Below are 19,757 nucleotides of genomic sequence, written 5' to 3'. Positions count from 1 at the left end.
CACTATCACAAAAAAACACTGTAAACATAATTTAAAAACATTATAAACGAACTAAATAAAAATAGTGTAATAGTTGAAAACCGATAAAAATGGTCGAAAAAATTTGATGAAATTTTTTTGAGGGATATTTTAAATATTTTGCAATAAAAATACTTTATGAATAAACGGATATATTTTGAGAAATATTTAAAATATAAATATTTTTTTAAGAAAATCACCCTAACAATTATGTGCAACCGATTTCTTGCCTTTTTTAGGAGGAATTATTATATTTTTCATATCTTGAGCAATCTAATTAAGACATGGCAAGTCACTCGTGAAGAACTTTTTTTTTTCATTTTTTTTATTTTTAGCAAAGTTGAAACTTAGTTTACATTTGATTAAGAATAATTAATCAGATGGCCACTTGTTTTAACCTTGCCAATTAGTCTTTGATAATTTGCGCGAATGGGAAGCCAACATATTTTTTTCATTAAGGAAATTAAACAAAAAAATTACAAATAAAAATAATCATTCAACTCAAAATGGTAGTTTGACTTTTTACTGCGTGTCCCCTCAAAGATTTCTCCTGTTGACCTACAAATCAATCAAAATCCCCGAACAATTTGGTGGCAAAATCTCTCACGGTTTACTATGTGGATTGTTGAAAAGGAAGCAGAACTCTCTCTCTCTCTCCATCTCTGCTTTCTCTGTTCAACTGAGCAGCCATCTAATCCAAAGAGGTCTCCTTCCAACTTCCCACAAAAACATGTGCATCGAAGGAAATGACAGTTTTCATAGTCTCGGCCATAAAGCTGATCCCCGTCTCTCTCTCTCTCTCTCTCTTTTTCTCAGTCCAACTGAGCTGTCATCTAATCAAAAGAATTCTCCTTACATCTTTCCAAAAAATTTGTGCATGAAATTGACAGTTTTCATCGTCTCCAGTCATAAAGCTGATCTCACATTTACTTGTTGCTGAATGTCTCTTCAATGCTTTCTTTCCTATTGTATTTATCAAGGCAGTGCTGCACGTACTACTGAGAACATCGACAGAATCCCTGTCGATAGAGGAGCTCAGCGTGACTACAGAAAAGCCTTCAGTGCAATGCAAGTAGCACTCTTTTTCTTTTTTTCATTTTTTTTGTCTGATTCATAGTTCTTGGTTTGGTCATACACTGGTTTTGTAAGGTGAATTTTTTTTGCTACTTCTAATGTTTTTGTAGCACTTTACTGAAACACAAATGATCTTATTAATTTCGATATTGATTATCAATCCAAATTATAATCGTGAAGAGAGTTTGAAAACCCCACGGATAATATGAACATTAGATCGTAACCAATGTGTTCCTAACGCATGAGCTCTTCAATACCCATATTAACCTATATCCTATAAAGAGGAATTCATGTCAAGAAGATGCTTTGTCATAGTAAAAAATTCCTTACTTACCGGAAAATATTATTTTTTATTCGAAGAATACTTTCTATTAGGATTTGTGATTAGTTTTTTTGGTCTGATAGGTAGTATTCACATGTCAAGACTTTCCAAGGTGGCGAATATTATCCTGATGAAAGATCATCAACTGTCCTCAAATATATATAGCTTTGAGGTTGAATTTATACCTTTGTTTCTGGTTGTTTTTTTGACTGTTTTCTTCCGAGTTTCGAATTCTGAAACAATGAACGTCCCACTATGATGTCACAAGAATGATAAAACATCACTAGATCTAATTCTTAACCAAAATCTAAGGTGTTGATTCTGATCTCATTACCTTGGAGAGCTGTGAACCCATGAATTGATTGAAGCACTGACCTCCCAGCATTTTATATTAAATAAAATTAAATTTTAGTATGTGATTTGCATCTTACTCCTTATTTTATTTTATTTTATTTGGGGGTCAAAGATGGATAATGTTTTGATTTTTGTTAAATGTCCATTAAAAGTATGACAAGAAAAAAATTGCACCTCAGTTCTTGATCAATCTTATATTGGTCACTCTTCCCCCATATAAGAAGCACAGACAGCAGTTTCAGTGGCCTTCCATCAGTAACCCCACTTGGATCTTTCAATCATCCGAAGGCCAGATCAAAAAGGCATCTCCAAAATAAATATGTACACACATCCTAATCCCTCGGGACTATTTTTTAGATCTCCGAAGTTCATGTCCCCAAGTCTGCCAACCATATCTGTCATGTTCATGCTTGTCTACAATCTCACAAAAAATAATAAAAAAAGTAATTTGTATAAACCAGATCAACAATGACAAGAACTTTTTTCAGTAACACAATATATTTCATGCCTACTGAACATATAGTAGCTACACTCCTTTATCAGTGTTGCATTTGGGTGCATTCTGAACTCAGCTTCCCTTTTTTCACCATATAAAACAGAAAGTACTGTTTACACAGTTGTTTGACTCAATCCTCTCACTCTACAAAAAAAAATTCCTTACACTCTGTGTCAGAACAATTACAAATCAAAATTTGAAGTATGCTAACACCCATTTGGCAGTTCTAGGGTGGTCCCAAGTTCCCCAGGAGTCCTTTGGTAGACTTAAATAGTTCCCTTTGTTTGGGCATCTTCCTTTGATCAACCTACTGAACTGTCAAACTGCTTGCTTTTCAAAGGTGAAGTAAGCTGGTTAGTTTGTAATGTTAGTTGCCAATTATTACAGAAAGAAGTTCTTGGACTTGTCTCTTGACTGGTTGTTCAGCCACAAAATACTTTTTTTCCCCTGGCAGACAGAAAAGCAGATAATGTAAACAGTAAATCCAAAAGTGGTACTAGTTTCAGAGAGGAGTTCAAATGGAAAGGAAAAGCAATTACCTTTAGGTAACTTCTATGATGTGATTGTTCCCTGGTGGTTGCTGGGAAGCCATGGATAACAACAATATAGATTTTAGCTAAAATTGTAGACTAAAATTCAAATACGAAAATGCCACAATCGAATTTAATTTTTTGTTCAAGAAAGGAATGAGTTCTTTTGAGCCATTCACAGAAAAAATTTATAGCTCCAAAGAATGCAGTTGCTTCAAGTATTGGAATGACTTAAATAAAGAATAAGCACCTCTTCCTTTGGTAGTTGCTGAGACTAAAAGATTTAGAAGCTAATTATTGGCAAAAGACATAGAACTACCTGCAGTGATGACAGGCAAAGTGATCAACAGTGCATAGAAAAGGCAAAAAAAAAAAAAAAAATCTAACATGACATGCATAGGTAACTACTCAATATAAAGAAATATGACCTTGATTCTGTTTGATTTTCTTCAGCCACCTCAGTAGAAACTGAACTCTGTGAAACCATGTGAGTAGGGCAAGAGTTCTTCCACCTCAATCCGAGAGCTAGAGCAACCCATGTTCGTAACTTGGTTGTGATTGGTAATTTCTACCTCTGCAGTGAAAATGCTGTATACAGGTCTGTGATCAGAGAATCTAGACTCTCCATGTAGATAAGCCAATTGAGTAAGGCCTCTTCCACACCATAAAATGCGGTCACACCTTTGACCAAAAAGAAAGATCCCAATTGGCTTAAAAAATATGAGGACATAAAAGAAAGGTAAAGAAGAAACTTTAAGAAACTAGGCCAATTTGGGGAGGTCATGTTAAGAGAAACCTATGCTAAGGAGAGATGATGCAAGATTCTACCATGCAGGTGTCCGCCGCTTCTCTTTTCGGTGTGTGTCATCCCCTGCGTATCTATCTGAGTTATTTGAATATTTATAGGTTGGAGGAAAAAATATTCTTCCTTCTTTCCATCCCTCGAAAACACGGCCACATCTGCGCTCTATTCGAAGCTGTTTTAACAAAAAGCAATGAGAGATTTGGACTAGCAGTTTGAGAATACATAAAGAGGAATAGAAGAATCATAGCTTTCCCCAGGGCACAAGAGGTCTTTATGCCCTTTTCAGAGGGAATCTAAAAAGCACTAGATTCTTAGTACTTCAAGAGATTTCCATACTTTTGAATGATATTTTAATATGCTAAAACTTCAAGCAACACAAAGAAACACTGGTAGCAATGATACTACTTATATAGCAGACTCTGAAAAGGATTAGTAAACCACCTGATCTTTTTCCAACAAAGCTCTCCAGTTGTGCATCTCAACTAAAGCCTTTGCTGACTGATAGGAAAGAGCGATGCGGTAGTTTAAATCACCAAGCCATATGATACGACTGACATAAGAAAGAAAAAAATGAGAGCATGCTTCTCACAAACGTTACCTCTTTCAGGTCTACCTGAGAGAAACATAAGTGGATAAAATAGAAAGTCATGACAAAGAGGCTTACTCATGATCAAGAATTGTTTCAGGAGACTTCTCATCACATACTCTGTGCACCCGAGGAAACCTAGTCTTTCTTAAAATTTCCATCACATCTGAGTTCCTCCGTAGTTCATCCCCCTCTTTCTGTCCCGAGGTCAAATGACTACAGATGAAACAGAAGCTTGTTCGGTGAAAAGACATGCTGATTGATATTGAACCCTGGAAGGAGAAAAGAAAAAAATCCACTGTTTGAACTTTGAAATAGGATACCATTCCATTGTTTGGAGTTTGAATTTGTTTGACGAGCACCTATCTCGGATTTAATTTGGCAGATTCAGTGTAATATTAGATAAATATGATTACCTTATTGCCAAGATAACCCATTAATCCTCTGCCAACACAGGAAACCTTCAAGTTCTTCACATCACCTCTTATTTCGCTTCTCACCCAAATTGTTAGAAATATGCCAACCATCTGCTTACTTGCAACCAAGCAATACCTGGAACTGTAATTGAGTAGCACCATTCAGAATCTATAGAATATGTAAGATTTTTATCACTGAGAACTGAATCAAATGGAATTAATGAAAGAAATCTTAAGGAGTAGTACTTAGAGCGGAGGGATGATCTCTCCCTTTCTTCCAAATATTGTGGAGCACCATAGACATAAGACATTGGTGAAAAAATATCTGTCGAAGGAGATTCTCCCCCAAGTTTCTCATCATCAGATGAACCTCCACATCTAAAACTGGGATCAAAATTACTTGGTCTGCTTGCAATGCTTGTCCGATCACAAACACTGAACCGGCGATCCAGCCTTGGTTGCATTGCCATGATATCACCATCAATTCTTAAACTGCGACTCATGGAATGGAATGAACGTCGGTGAAGCAATGATAAATTCTTTTGCCTCGTTGAGGAGCCCTCAAAATCAGCATCTAGCTCCACAAGCGGATCGGGAAGAGGGGACAGTATACTGTAGTTGCCGGAACTACAAGTGCCCGGAAGAGTGTTCAGTGTCTTTCTAATGAGTGACAACCATTTCTTTGCTGGAAGATTGTCTTCTGCACCAAGAACATTTCCAGCATTGAGAGGAACAATCTCTTGAAATCTGGAAAGAAAAAAGGTAAATGAGTTGAAATGAATTACTTCAATATCACTAATTTTGTACGACCACTATAGCATTTTTATGTGTTCCTCAAAAATCTTAAAATGTAGGAGAAAAGTAAAGAAACCAGACCCCAGAACGTAAATGTCTGCCGGCGGTGAAGCATGGATCCATTCTTCAAGATTCAAATTTTTTGGTGGAGATTTCCCACCTACATTCCATGTCGAGACAAAAATTCTAGAAACCAAAAGAGTAAAAAATTTATGGATCATATTGGAGGTCTCTGAACAATTGCAGAAATTTAGAAATCAAAGGATTGTAAGGACCAAAAAATGTGATTACTTATAGTCCTCAACATCTGCAACTTGATCCACATCAACATCAAATCTTCCTCGCTGAACTCGTTCTGAATTCTTTTTGTTCAATCGTTCTAATGATCAAGAAGAAAATTACCAAGGATTATGAAAACAGAAATCAAAGAAACGAAGAAAATAGCTACACGGTTGTGGTCCAAAGTTATAAGGCCTGAAACTTTATACCTGTTCTGCTTTTCTTAACTGTGCATGTCTCCCTCTCTGTGAAGTTGGTCCGCCATTCCCCATCACCTTCTGATGAACACACAGAATAGGTAATAAATGGAAAAAGAAAACAAAAAAGGATGTAGCTTGTGTGCTAATATTCTCATGACGTTTTATGAGTTTAAGCACGAGCAAAGAAACAATAAGTACTGCGCAATGCATCAAGAGAATGACATTTCAATTGGTCGGGTGAGTAAAAGCCTACAGAAGACCAGTCATATGGCATTGCAATCAAAGGAAAAAGAAAAGAAAAGAAAGAGATCTCATAAGACTAGATATCAAGTTCATGAAGCAGAGATTTCTAGACCAAAACACAAAATAAGAACTCAGCACAAATAGCTTAAGGTATATGTGAGTGAGTTAATTTTGTAGGCACACAAGCAATTAGACCTACCTCTTTCAACAACAACATCATCGTCTGCATGGAAGTCCTGAGGTTTGCTCTTGATGTTGAACCATTTTCTAACAAGCGTCTTGGACCATGATAGCTTCTCCAACAAAATGAGAGAACAAAACAGTGGAACAAATCAGCAATTTTTAAGACCTAACAGAGGAACGATGGTAAAAATCGAATCTTTCGACAGGAGAAACCTTGGTTTTTATCGAGTTCTCATCTCTCATTGTTTCAGCACTCCCTCATGCAGCCACAGGGAGATGGTTTCTCTCCCCACCTATACGCTTTCAGGAGTCTCGCCCTGATTTGGATCCCAACGACGGAGAACAGCAAATGCCGACCTTTTTCTCGAGTGCTATTCGACAAAAAGATCGATTCCAAACTTCTTCCCACAGAGATGGATCGGAAAACTAAGAAGCCGCAGAAACAAGAGAACCGGTTAGCACCCTCGAGGAAGGTACACCATTCCAGGGTTCATCGCAGAACACAACAAGTGAACAGGAGCTGACCATCCACTCCAAACCAAAGCTCAAAAGAAAGGAAAAACTTCTCCTTTCGCCAATGGGACTTCAATCTATAGCCTCGGAGCAATAAAGATCAGACTTTGGACACAGAAACACAAATCTCGGCACTAGACGGAAGAAGAAGAGAGCGATGGAGAATGGGGGAAGCAATGAAGCGGACATTCACAGACACCACTCTTTCTCCTCAACCTCCTTCTCGGAGTACAGCAAAGTATCCAATTTGAAGCGAAGGGAATAAAGTGAGAGCATTGCGCTTTTAGCTTACCTCCCTCTTTCTTTCTCTCTTCCCCCACTTCTCTCGAGGTTTTTTTTTTTTTTTTTGGGGGCTTACCCGAAAACCTGAGCCGAGAAGAAGGAAAAGGAAGTCGTAGGTTATTTTGCATATATACCCTTCTAATATTTGTAATGTCATATTTACTCTTTCAATTTTTAAGATTTGATACATGTAATTTCTTATAAATATCAACCCAAAAATTCAGATTGACCACTTCAAACATTGGTTTATATTTTTTTAATCTAAGCTAAAAGATATATAAAATATAAAAAATATTTTTACTATTGATAGGATATATCCTCAGAACCTATCATCACTCACGACCACGTTAGTACGTAAGACAGCACGCCTCAGTCAACGCTATTCCTACGAAGATAGGACAGCGCTGATAAAGCACAGCGTCATCTCGAAGAGGTCGGGACGACATCGAGCGAGTACCATGCCGACCTGTAAGGGTCGGGTCGACACAGTATCGACCCGGAAAGGTCGAGATGGCGCCGACCTAGCACAGTCCCCGCCAAGCATGACGTCGTCCCGTAAAGGCCAGGACGACACCGACCGTAAACGGCGCTGTCCCGCGAGGCCGGGACGACGTCGACCGTTCACAGCACTGTCCCGCGAGGTCGGGACGGTGCCGACCATATGCATCGCCATCCCACAAAGGCCAATATGGCATTGACCGTGCACATCATCATCCCTCGAAAATCAGGACAACGTCGATGGTAATAAACAGCCCAAGTACAATCGGTTTTCGAGAGGGGAAGATAAAAACCTCTCAAGGGGTCTTTCGGCGGGAGGTCTCTGAGCTAGCCACTCAATACTAACTAGATCTTCGGAGAGATCAAGATCGGGAGCTCCTTCTCGATCCCGACCTGTGTGCAGGAACAGGAGCCCGAGGAGTAGGCGATCAGTCATAGGGAGCGTCCGACTAGGAAGCCAAAGCTCAAACCTGTTCTATTGGAGGCGGACGATCTTACACATCCGGGACCGAATCAAATCGTGCCAGCTCGCTATGCCACGGTGTAAAGGATCAATATCAACTATCATTTAGTTTTAAAGTATATTGTCAAATGACAGTATGTCAAGAGAAATGTTTGTGTAGATATAAACATTACTGAGGATATAATTGAAATGTTTCCAAAGAACGACACTGCGCTGATCGGCAGCTGCCCGTTCGTCGCCAGTCTGCGGAGTCTTCGTCCTCACATCCTGCCCGCGGTCAGTTCTGTGTGCCCTCCTTCATGGGATAACAGACCACCAAAAGAAGAGAGAAGAAACTGTTGAAGGAACAGAGAGAGAGAGAGAGAGAGAGAGAGATGTTATATTTACGGGCTACTCTACTACTGCAGTCAGATTAGTACAAATCTTGGAGTATAGGGGAGTGGGAGTAATGTGTCTCATCTCCCTTTTGGTTCCATTTTGTCCTCCTCCTCCTTCCAATACAGTGAGACCATTGTATGCTTCGCTGCCACTCTCATTGACAGATGAGCAATGTCTCTGTTTCTTCCAACACAGTGAGACCACTGCAATTCTCAACTCACAGGGACAGTGATCTGAGGGGGGTTTTAGGCGGTTAGCTTGCGAGTGCCCTACAATCCTATTGGGCGTGTGTGTGTGGTTCCTTGAACTGTGGGCCACCAAAGCTTGGGTAATGGTGGATCAAAGAGCTCTCCCTACCTTGAGGTCGCTGTAGGGCTGCTTTGCCTCTCGACTGCTTGATATGGGGGTGTAGGTTGGCTGTTGATTGGATGGGGATGAGTGGTTTTGGGGACAAGGCAGGGTGTGCATTGTTTGGATTCAGGGACTTGCCTGGGCCACTCCAAGCAGGTAGGGGACACTATGGGTTTGATTGAGCTCCTCAAGGCCTCAGTTTAAGGTATGAGTTGCACTGGTGCAGGATCTTCCTTCCTTCTACCCTACTCCCTAGAAAAGCTCAAGGAGAAGATGTCTCAGAACTGTCAACCCCAAACTCTTGCTGTAGAGACATCTCTACTGTGAGCAATGGAGCTCATTCCTTGCTATCTCCGTCAGGCAACCATTTTGGACTCCAGCTATATGAGAATTTCAAGCTCCCATATCAAACTCATATTGTGCTCTTTGAGTGGGCAATGGCCTGCTTTGATTTGTACATTCCAATTGAGGTGTTGGTGTGGGGGCAAGGGAAGTGTCCTCTTGAGGCAGTGGAAGAAGACAAGAGGAATGGCACAATCACTAGTGCACTTGCGCCATGGCTGCCATTTGAGCTCCAATTCTGGATTCTCCACCCATGGAGTTGGAAGGGGATCTCAGACACAATCTAAGCTAGGATTCATTCAGGCAACTAGGGAGCATGAGTTGGATCTTATCTGTTACGTGGAATTCTCGACCGTCGATTTCGCTAAAGATGAATCTATCCTGTGAGCAGCAGCATCACACAGAGCTTGCGAATTGTTCAGGGTTGTCATCCGTGAAGGATCAGCATCAGAGATGACAACTCAGAGTCAATGGACAAGCAGTATCAACAGTGCTTAGATCTAAAAGCTTCATGCTAAAGTAATCCTTCCGATGGTTACAGCCACATTGTCACATGCATAACCAGCCACATTAAAGAGTAAACTAATGGCATTTTAAGATCATCACGTCACAAATCACTTTGGAATATGGAACTGTTTTCTATCATATAGTTTGTACTTTTACTGAGAAAGCAGCAAGGCAGCTCCATATTGAGGGACATAGTGCTCTCTCTAAAGTTCTTCGTCTCTCTTATGCATGTTTGAATGTAGAAAGTTCCACTGTTGCAAGAACCCTGAATCCAGCCACCAAAAGGTTGAGCTCACTGCACTCCATTTCTTTTGCTCCACCAAAGAGAGAAACTCTTCATTGTGAAGAGTAGATTGCAGAGACACAGCACTCAATCCCAGAATGCTTCTGGGAAGATCATGTGCATTTATTGCCAAATTTCCAAGGTCATTTAATGGAACTTGTGCATTGAGATCATGCAAGCTTCACTTGCAGATTTCAGTGTCGGAAGAGAAATCCTATTTCAGTGGATCAGCGGCACCTGAGTCTTGTCCTTGTATATCTTGGCAGTGGCCTGGATAAGAATTATATTACCATATGTACTGAGAGAGCTAAAGAAAGAGAGAGAGAAACTATAACACACGCTCTCAGCTTAGGATCCATCTGAGTCTCACCAACACTAATGCATCCTCCTCAGACTGGCCCATGTGGAATGTGCATGCATAGGGAAAGAGAAAGGACAGTCAAAGGGTGACTCTATCCACACTTTGAGCAAAGTATCTTCTTCCTTCTTCCCTTTTCTTTTTCAGCTTTAAGATCCTCCATGCCAATCCCACTGGCTTTACTTGATGGTTTTCTGCAAACATAGGTCTTGTGTCCTTGGCCTGGCCTTTTGTTCAAGTCATTTTCCTGGAGCTCTTCTCATCAAAAGGAGTAATCGATGATATGTGATCCAGATAAAGCACCTTTATCTCTCCAAATATTGGACTCATGCCCTCCAGGTGTAATGTAGGGAGAGACTATAGTTGACTAAAGCTGTAGATTAAAATGAATAATAAGTAGGATAAGAAGTTTATTGCATTTTAGTTGGATAAAGTCATGTTATCAGTTACATAGTATATAAGAAGTGAAAGCTTCAAACTAAACCCCAAATTTTGATTGTTCTAAAAACTCAACCTGTTAAAAAACTTAAAACTTTTAGCTACCAGTGTTTTTGTCATTTTAACTTTCAATATTAAATAAATAAATGGGTTGGATATGGATTGTTTATGCAGCACAATGATAAGTGCATAGTGAGTTGACTCAACCTGTCCAAGACAACAAAAAGATCTTTAATTCTTATCTTCCTATCTTTTCTATCTTTAAATGATGCTATGTGAGATGGATTCAATTGTCTCATTGACCCACCACCAATAGAAGAGAAAGGGATCTATTTGGTGAACCTGACCCATATATGAATAAGATATTTTGATTATTTATTATTATTATTACTTTGAATGGGCAAATGATAAAAGCCAAATTCAAATTTAGGATCTTATGATAAATTTCAAGGTCTTTATCAATTTGTCAACCTAATTATGGACCAGATTCGCAAAAGATAATTCCTCTCTCTCTCTCTCTCTCTCTCTCTCTCTCTCTCTCTCTCTCAGTTTCTGTCTCTTTGAGTGATGTCAAGATGAGATCAAAATGTCTTAGTGAACAACACTCAATTCAGTCATACATGAGATATTCTGAAATCAGTTGCTCCAAAGGGATCAAGACAAAGCCTAATGTCAAGTATTCCAAGCTCAACTTGCTGAAGTTTTCCTGGCATACAGTACTGCAATGGCCAATAAAATTTAGTACCTGGTTCACTGTAGAAGCATAAAAAGAGGTGAGGAAAAGATCAAGCAAACACAATCAGCCATTGCTGTCAATTATCCTGTAACATTAAGATGATTAAGACAATTCAATGAAAAAGTAGTACTTGTAGTTAACAGTAGTCATAAGTGCATGGGATTTTGAAACTCAACAGATAATGTCAATCTCTATTGGCATGCTCTTGTTTTTTTTTCCTTTCTTCTTAATATTGGATAACTTCTTATCTCTTATTTTGAGTCATGTCTTCTTCCTGACTCTGTTTCTTATCTATAGCACATACCAATAGTTTAGTACATAGTTTGATTATCATATGCACATTTCACATACAAATGCCTCTCTATTATATATTAGTTATGGAAATATGGGAATAAGACATTATGTAATTGAAAAGATGTGTGAATAACCATTCTTGTGGTTGAAAAGACCCTTCAATAGATGACAGTTCTATTCACTACTGCTGTTGCTTTCAAGCATAGGATGATCTACAATACACCCTTTCCTGATCTCAATCTTCTCCTCCCATCTAGGGTAAGAGTACTTCTAGTATGATACCTGAAGTAGCTCTCGAGAATGTCATCAAACTAATTTCCAGAGACCTTAGTACATGATGATGGACCAGACACTAGTTTTTTAGCTGAGTTCTCTGCTAATCAGAACAAACATGTTGAAGACTCCAATGACATATATGATTTCTTTTCGAATCAGAAATCCAAAGAGCAAACCACAAAGAAACACAAAACAAGAGAAAGATAACTAAAATAATACAGCCACAGCATTTTAACTTCCACTCTGTAGAGAAATGCTGTGTAAAGATTCAGACAATTGTTTATGCTTAATGAGACTTGTATTTTTCTGTTAAGAAGAATAGAATAGATTAGAGTAATACATCACTCAGCAGAGAGTTCAAAACCTTAGGCTGGCACGAAGTCTTCATCTGATCACTCACAAGCCAAAGAACATAACTTGAGCCAAATAAGAAGAGTTTCAAGTACTGAACATTATGAAAATCTATTCAAGGAATCACAGAAGGCTGCCCTTAAACTAAAAAATGTGATGCAGAATTCGACCACAGTATAAGCTTGCAGATAGGATAAGAGACCAAATAATATTTATCTTCAAGATTGATGAATAGGAGGAGTTACAAATAGATATCAGCATGAAAAATTATGTATGAATAGATTGAAGTCTCTCTTCAACCACTACAATCAAGTCAGACAAAACTCCTTTTAGGCTCTTACAAACTTGGATCATCATCTTTGACAGGAATTGCCGCAAATCTGTTTTAGCAAACATATGATGATGCAAGTTGTTATATAAATTAGTTCCATGTCGTGGAAAGAACAATGAAATTCCGATAAATTAAGCCAGAATGTAATGCTTCGATGAGGAAATTTAAGAAGAGCTATGAAACAATGAAGATAAATCTAAGCATATATAGAAAAGATACTCTCTGTTTTCACCAATGGATTCTCTGTGGTCCAATAGCCATATTCAAGTAGCATACTTCAAGGATACCCAACGCAAAATTCATATGTAAGTTCAGGTAATCATCAAGTTTGATTATACGAAGCAAATTTGCTGCATAAAATTCGAGCAACAATAAAGTATCGAGTGTTTGGCTCATTAGAAATTAGAGCAGTGCAGTAAATGCTACGCATCGTTGATATTGCTGGACAGGTTTGGCCTTTACAGGACCATTGGATATTGCTGGAAAGTGCCTACGGACCGCGTTTTGGGATTAAGCACCAGCAACCGTGTGCCGCATCTTCAGGTATCATCCCACCTCCTTTGCTCGTGTCCAGCGCCTCCAAAAGCCCTACAACCTCATCCATATCAGGTCTTTTATCTGGATTGGCATCCCAGCACTTGCGCATGATGCTTGCCATACCGCTCGGACAACACCGTGGGATCTCAGGTCTCAGATTCTGACACACAACGAAGAAAGTTTCAGCCTTTGTTGGGCCTATGAAGCACTAGATAACGAAAAGGCTTTTAAATATCTACACGTATATAGCACCTCAAAATGATGGCAAGACAGACCTGTCCAACGACAGCAGAAGAACCTTCAGCGAAGCTCAGATCACGATATGGCATGTCACAGCAGTAGATTTCCCATAAGCATATGCCGAAGCTGTATACGTCACATTTTCTATTGTAAGGCTTACCATCAAGGACCTGCGCAAAGTTATTATACCAAGTTTACTTGTGTTTACCATCCGACGAAATAATGCGATGTGGATGATCGATCCACTTATTTAGTTAGATGCGGAAATCTATGGAAAGCTGCAGCAGGCAGTCGAATGTTGGTAGAACTACAAGACCAGAAAGTACCTCCGGCGCCATGTACCAAAGAGTACCCGTTTGGCCAGTCATTTCTTTGGGATTCTGAGCCTCAACTCGAGCAACCCCAAAATCAGCAATTTTGAGGTTTCCACGGCCGTCCAATAGCATGTTCTCAGTTTTGACATCACGATGCGCGATCTTTTGTGAATGCAGATAGCTTAATCTGCAACAGGTGGATCATGATTTCACATGCTCATCCAAACATTTCCAGAACGAAGAAACATTTCTACCACCGCTCACCCTCTGGATAGATCCGACGCAAGCCGAACCACGTCTTTGTAGGCAAGCTTTCTTTCGCTGTTCCTGATCAAGTATCGCTTCAATGTTCCCCCGGCGAGATACTCGACGACGACGACACAACGTACTCGAGCCGGAAGAGAAGCGTGGCCACTGCTTGTGGAATCCTTTTGTGGAATCTTGAGATCTGTAGTTCCCATCGATGCCCCCACAAACTGCAACCAAGATGCAGAGGTTGACCATGGATTTGCATGAGAAGAATAAGAACCAACCAAGTAGAACAGCAAATTCATGAACCGGAAGATCATGATCTTTAACGAGGCAAAATATGAACAGCTGCGGAATTATTAGTTGGAAGGCGCCTGCTTACCTTTGTAACGTTTGGATGGTCAAGCTTATGCCAAACAGCAACTTCCTGACGAAACGATGCTCGAAGAGAAGCAGTTTCGGCATCTGTGGCCATGCCATCTTCTTCTCCCCAGTCCAACACTTTGACTGTCGCAACATGAGAATTATTATTACGAGTTCTAAGTTATAACACCACGAAAAGATTGCTTAAAATATCATAAGCAACCGTCTTAAACTGTTCTTGATTCATCATGTTCACGGGTGATTTTTGTTACTGTTCTTGACCAGTGATTTCAGGGTTTGGGATTACTACGTAAGAACCAAATCCAAATTCCAAAGAAATGGAAAGGTCAAATCCAGTGATTTAATAAATAAAGAGTTTTTTAGTATCTATTTATAAAATCATGGGATTCGGAAGGATGCCTAATGAATTAAGAAATAAGAATAACATACAAAATTATTTAAATTATAAAAAATTAAAATAATAAACTATAATATAAAATATTAAAAAAGAGTTATCAAAATTAGGATAAGATTTAAAATAAATATATCTGAAAATTAATTTGATTTTATGCTGGGATGATTAACTATAAAACCTATTTATTTATTAAGATAACTAATAAAAAAGTATAGAAAAAAATAATTTTATATAATTTTTATTGACTTAGAGAAAGCTTATGATAGAGTTCCTAGATATTTATTATAGTAGATTTTAGAAAAAAAAATATTTACTTATTATATTAATGTTATTAAGAATATATATGATATAATATAGCTACTAGTATTAGAATTATAGAGAGTGTACTTAGTGAATTTTCTATTAATATAGGATTATAGCAAGATTCTGTTTTAAGTTCATAATTTTCTACATCTAGAATTGATAAGCTTACTAGTCAATTGCATAATAGGCCTGCATGTTATTTATCGATAATATTATCTATAGTTTAAGTATAATTAATTATAAACTTGAGTTACGAAGGTAAGTCTTGAAATGGTTTTAGATTAAGTAGGATTAAAGCTAAATATATAAAATATAATTTTTATGATTCTAGAAATAAATAAGAGAATAAACTAAAGTGGATGAACAAAATGTTTATTTCAGTAAAACCTTAGGTATCTTAAATTAATTATTTAACAAGCTAGAAATATCAACAAAGATATTATTCATAGGATAAAAATATGATAATTAAAATGGCGAGGGGCGATAAAAGCTTTATGTGATCATCGAATTCTTTTGAGATTAAAAAAATAAGATAATTATGAGATCAATAATACTTTATGAATCTAAGTGTTGGATAGTTAAGAAAAAGTATATACCTAAAGTTTATGATGCTGAGATAAGAATATTAAGATAGATACGTAGAGTTATTAGAAAACATATATAAAAAAATATTCTTATTTATGAATAACTAGATTGTATAGATAAGATGAAAGAAAATCATTTAAGATTATATAGATATATACTAATGAGATATCCAGATGTAATAATTAGAAAATATAACATAATTTATATTAGTGATACGAGGAGAGATAAGGAAGACTTAAAAAGACTTTAATAAAAACTACAAATAAAGATTTAAGTATTATGAATTAAACTAAATATATGACATCTTTTAGATCTCAATAACCGTAGTAAAAGATCCCAAATAATTAGACCTTACAATTTTATTATTATTATTATTATTATTATTGTGTCTTATTTAGAAAAGAAAACTCTTAGTTTTTGTGCCTTCGTGTGTAGCACAGGTGATTGGTTTAGGGGCTCTTGTTTTTGTTCTGAAAAGAATCAAACACATGAACGAACGACCATGATGCCTGGCCTCGATGCACACACTCGTGAGGGCTTGATTTTGGAACGCTGATAAAAGAAGCTAAAGGTTCAAATAGTTGCAACACTGAAGTCACAATCAATCTTGCAAGAAAAGAAACATAAACTGCTATTTTTTTTACTGATGATCGATCAACTGCAACTGCAAATCAATATTCAGGTAATCAGAAAGTAGCATGACCGAATGGAACAATCAATTCTAACTATGATGATTGTACAAATGCTAAGGATCCATTTTAATTGATCTGCATAAAAAAAGCAAATAGAACCATCAACTTACTCAAAGTGCATAACCATAGATTTCTATAGAGTATACCATTTGAGATATGTACATACAAAAATTATAGCGAAACAGACTGGTACCTGCAACAGTCTTCCCATCGTAAGTTCCTCGATACACAGTACCGTATGTCCCCTGAGCTATAACACGATGAAGTTCCAGCTTAGATAGATCGATCTGCCATTCCTCCTTGGGCCCTTCGATGACGTCTGTGTCTTTTCTCTTTGTCTCACTCAGTTGCTTCTCCAATTCAGTATCTAAGCTCTTCAAATCAATCTGGTCTGCTCTGAGGAATATATCACTGCTCCCGAGGCCCTCATCTTTCTCTCCACTCTCCGAATCCATGCCGACGGACACAGCCCAACAACAGTCCCAATGTCCAGATGGCTGAAAACCTACACAAAATCAACAGCACGACTCCTTTATCCCTTTAACCTTAATTACAAGCTTCCCAAGGCAGACCTCCCCAATCAAATGCTACACTAATCGACTAAACCCCAGCAAGAAACTTATTCATCTAATACTTTAAAATCCCAACTTTACCGGCAACAACATCAGAACCAGAAAAAAAAAAGCCAATTGTTATAATCGAATTCCATTGAAAAACACAATAATATAAAAATTATAAACAGAATATTCGATATAATATTTATGTATATTCATGTATTTTATGTATGCTTTACAGTATATTTGATAATTTTATTTCGATTGACTTTTTTAATGCTTGTAAATATAGATTGTATGATCTATCACCCACGAAAAAAATTGCTCAGAAACAAATCATCTAGATAATTATTTTGGGAATATCTAACTTCGGTACGAATTGTCAATCAGTACAATATACAAGAGTTATCAAGGTGTCACGTGACTAGATGTATCTTTGACGTAGTATTTAGGGTTATCTTATTCCGTAGTAGTATTATATAGGCACTTGTGGGGATTTTTTATTGTGTTTGACCATTTTGGACCTTTTGTCACATGATCATTTTGAGCTTGCAAAGTCTATGTTTATAATTTACACTGAGGAGACAAATTGTAATAGCTAACTCAACATAAGGAGTGCAAACATTTTAAATGCTTCAGAAGTGTGAGCAAAGAGTAGGCGAATGCTGATAACTAACTCGATGTATGGAGTACAACCTTTTAGGAGATTGGTGAAATCGAGTAATATTTGTCTCTCAACTCTTAAGAGAATGAACAAAATTAAGTATCATAATTCTCTTAGTTATCTAGCAGAGGAGCTCTACATATGTTCAAAGACTCTTCGAAGAAACTTAATGGAAGATAACAATTGTTAAATCATCACCAATAATATGAACCTACTTAAACGTGACAACTAAGTAGAAGAGAAATTGATGAGCAAATTTTACGAAGAAAAGACCTCAAAATAACATCAAAGTCGGTGAGGCGATGCTCGTTAAGGCTCCAACGAGCATCAAACCAGTTTAAGTGGCGCAAGATATTTGAAAGATTAGCGTATAACAAGAAAGGTCTTTTCCTTTATCTAAATGATCTACATGAGGTAACAAATATTAGTACAACTTGATCGATCCTATACTAGAATCAAGAGTCATTGATGAGTTGAAGTAACGTAGTGGATCAAAGTTTGACTACTCAATAATAATGGTAGAAAATAGTTGAGAGACAAGAGGCATATTGTAATTGGAGCAAAAGATTAAAAATTTAGCAAAGATGAGAAAATATAACATTCACAAAGTGGGGGAGAATATCATACACAAAATTGTAAATAGGGTATTCAATATAATGTTTATGTATGTTCATGTCTTTTGGCATGTCTATTTTTGATTAGGTTTTGTGATGGTTTTAGGTTTATAAACATATGTTATGTGTAGTTATCATGTAAATATAAAACTATTTAGAAATATGCTATCTAGATAGTCATTTTCGGAGTTTTCTAAATTTGTAGAGTGGTACAAATTGTTAGCTAACATAACATATAAGAGCTACCCGAGTGACACATGATTGAATAAGCTTTGGGGTAGTGTCTCACGTCGGTTCATTATATTATTTTATAGCAATATCATGTGGGCACTTGTGAGGACTTTTGATCATGGTAGATTATCTTGGACTCTTTATTGTATGACTCTTTAGAGCTTATGAAACTTATGCTTATAATTTATATTATCTATCAAGTATTTATAATATGTCTTTTCTCTAATTTGGAATCCCGAGTTAAATTTTTCCTCTAATATGTATTTTCTTTTATTTGTTGGGATTATAAGAGATTTTAGCGAGATTGATTAAATAAAAATGTCATATTACTTAAATAAAATTAACTAAATTCATAATAAAAAATATAAACAATCTCGCCCGAACGATAATTCAATATTAAAATCAACACAACTAGAGAAACACTACTCCACGAACCTATAAGGAGGATGAGAAGGAATCAAACAACAGGCAAAAAGAGGGTGCCAAAATCGTTGACCATGGCTTTTCAACTGCCTCAAGACCCATCGAAGTCTCAACCATGAGTTAGCAATTGGGGGTAGAAGAAGCGTGACTTCCTGGGGTGTCACCAGCGATGCACAATAACGCGGGATTAGAGGCACAATTGGAAACAGAATCTACAATGACGATGACTGCTTACACACACACCAGCAGAGATAGAGACGGAGGGAAGAAATAGGAAAAATGAGTATATCAAAATAGAGCTAGTGGAAGAGGTAATGGATATGGACCCACTTCTTTCCTCACCCGCTAATTCCACCATTGTTTCATAACGGGTCGAATCTTTTTGAATTCTTTAAATCCATTTTAAATCGAAGTATATACTATTTGTTCTCTGGATGATATGGGATCACATTTTTTGGATACTCGTTTCCATTCAACCCGCTTTAAGTCAAATCAAGTACTCCAAGATCATTTGGTTGTTACCAAAAGCTCATTTATTTTCCTTTTAAGTCATTTGACCTACCAATAGTAGGATCTATCAAATGGCTATGACTTGGCAACCAAACATTGGTTGATGACAGACTACATGACGAATGAGAGATTCATATTTCTTGAGCATTTTGCTCTATATTTCTCTTTCTTCTTTCGTTGATAGGATTTGGCGACATCTAATTAACAGTACATTACTCTTGTGTGTGTACAATACATAACTATAAACTAAGTTTCATTATTTTATGTATGAAAAGTTGGATGTTGATGTATCATTAAAACTTGTAAAGCTAGATCAGCAATAATCTCAGTTCTCTCTTTCTCTCTCTTTCACACACACACA

General features: G+C 37.3%; 2 protein-coding genes across 5 annotated transcripts; both read right to left on the bottom strand.

Annotated features, from left to right (window-relative positions):
- Nucleotides 1-2,280: 2,280 nt before the first annotated feature.
- Nucleotides 2,281-7,324, bottom strand: LOC103983106 (type IV inositol polyphosphate 5-phosphatase 7-like). Of its 4 annotated transcripts, XM_009400274.3 has the most exons (15): nt 6,827-7,319; nt 6,515-6,727; nt 6,318-6,411; nt 5,885-5,953; nt 5,688-5,775; nt 5,478-5,582; nt 4,848-5,348; nt 4,602-4,743; nt 4,264-4,457; nt 4,041-4,149; nt 3,623-3,771; nt 3,223-3,475; nt 3,045-3,113; nt 2,804-2,844; nt 2,282-2,711 (listed from the first exon to the last, which is right to left on the bottom strand). In XM_009400274.3, exons 2-12 carry the CDS (start codon nt 6,542-6,544, stop codon nt 3,253-3,255), a joined length of 1,704 nt encoding a protein of 567 aa, XP_009398549.2. In that variant the 5' UTR covers nt 6,545-6,727; nt 6,827-7,319; the 3' UTR covers nt 2,282-2,711; nt 2,804-2,844; nt 3,045-3,113; nt 3,223-3,252. The 4 variants fall into 4 exon arrangements, with proteins under 4 accessions (XP_065003736.1, XP_009398549.2, XP_009398548.2 ...); XM_009400273.3 differs by having other exon boundaries at nt 6,515-7,319; XM_065147664.1 differs by having other exon boundaries at nt 2,281-2,711; nt 2,804-3,113; nt 6,515-7,320.
- Nucleotides 7,325-13,149: 5,825 nt separating this feature from the next.
- Nucleotides 13,150-16,900, bottom strand: LOC103983492 (serine/threonine-protein kinase 52-like). The gene is made up of 6 exons (XM_009400705.3): nt 16,594-16,900; nt 14,425-14,549; nt 14,058-14,269; nt 13,806-13,980; nt 13,515-13,649; nt 13,150-13,399 (listed from the first exon to the last, which is right to left on the bottom strand). The coding sequence occupies exons 1-6, from the start codon at nt 16,853-16,855 to the stop codon at nt 13,193-13,195; spliced, it is 1,116 nt and encodes a 371-aa protein (XP_009398980.3). The 5' UTR covers nt 16,856-16,900; the 3' UTR covers nt 13,150-13,192.
- Nucleotides 16,901-19,757: the final 2,857 nt, after the last annotated feature.

Source organism: Musa acuminata, chromosome BXJ3-4 (genome assembly GCF_036884655.1).
Source record: "Musa acuminata AAA Group cultivar baxijiao chromosome BXJ3-4, Cavendish_Baxijiao_AAA, whole genome shotgun sequence".
In the NCBI taxonomy this organism is placed as follows: domain Eukaryota; kingdom Viridiplantae; phylum Streptophyta; class Magnoliopsida; order Zingiberales; family Musaceae; genus Musa; species Musa acuminata.
Note: the sequence above shows the minus strand (reverse complement) of the source record. Positions and strands in the feature narration are given on the sequence as shown.

Coding starts and splice junctions, on each gene's coding strand:
- LOC103983106 (XM_065147665.1), bottom strand. CDS start 6,544: ATGAGAGATGAGAACTCGATAAAAACCAAG. Junction 6,412..6,514: donor AGAACTCGATAAAAACCAAG/GTTTCTCCTGTC, acceptor TTGTTGGAGAAG/CTATCATGGTCCAAGACGCT. Junction 3,476..3,622: donor AAGCGGCGGACACCTGCATG/GTAGAATCTTGC, acceptor TTTTGGTCAAAG/GTGTGACCGCATTTTATGGT.
- LOC103983492 (XM_009400705.3), bottom strand. CDS start 16,855: ATGGATTCGGAGAGTGGAGAGAAAGATGAGGGCCTCGGGAGCAGTGAT. Junction 13,981..14,057: donor GCGTCGGATCTATCCAGAGG/GTGAGCGGTGGT, acceptor CACCTGTTGCAG/ATTAAGCTATCTGCATTCAC. Junction 13,400..13,514: donor CTTCTGCTGTCGTTGGACAG/GTCTGTCTTGCC, acceptor GTTGTGTGTCAG/AATCTGAGACCTGAGATCCC.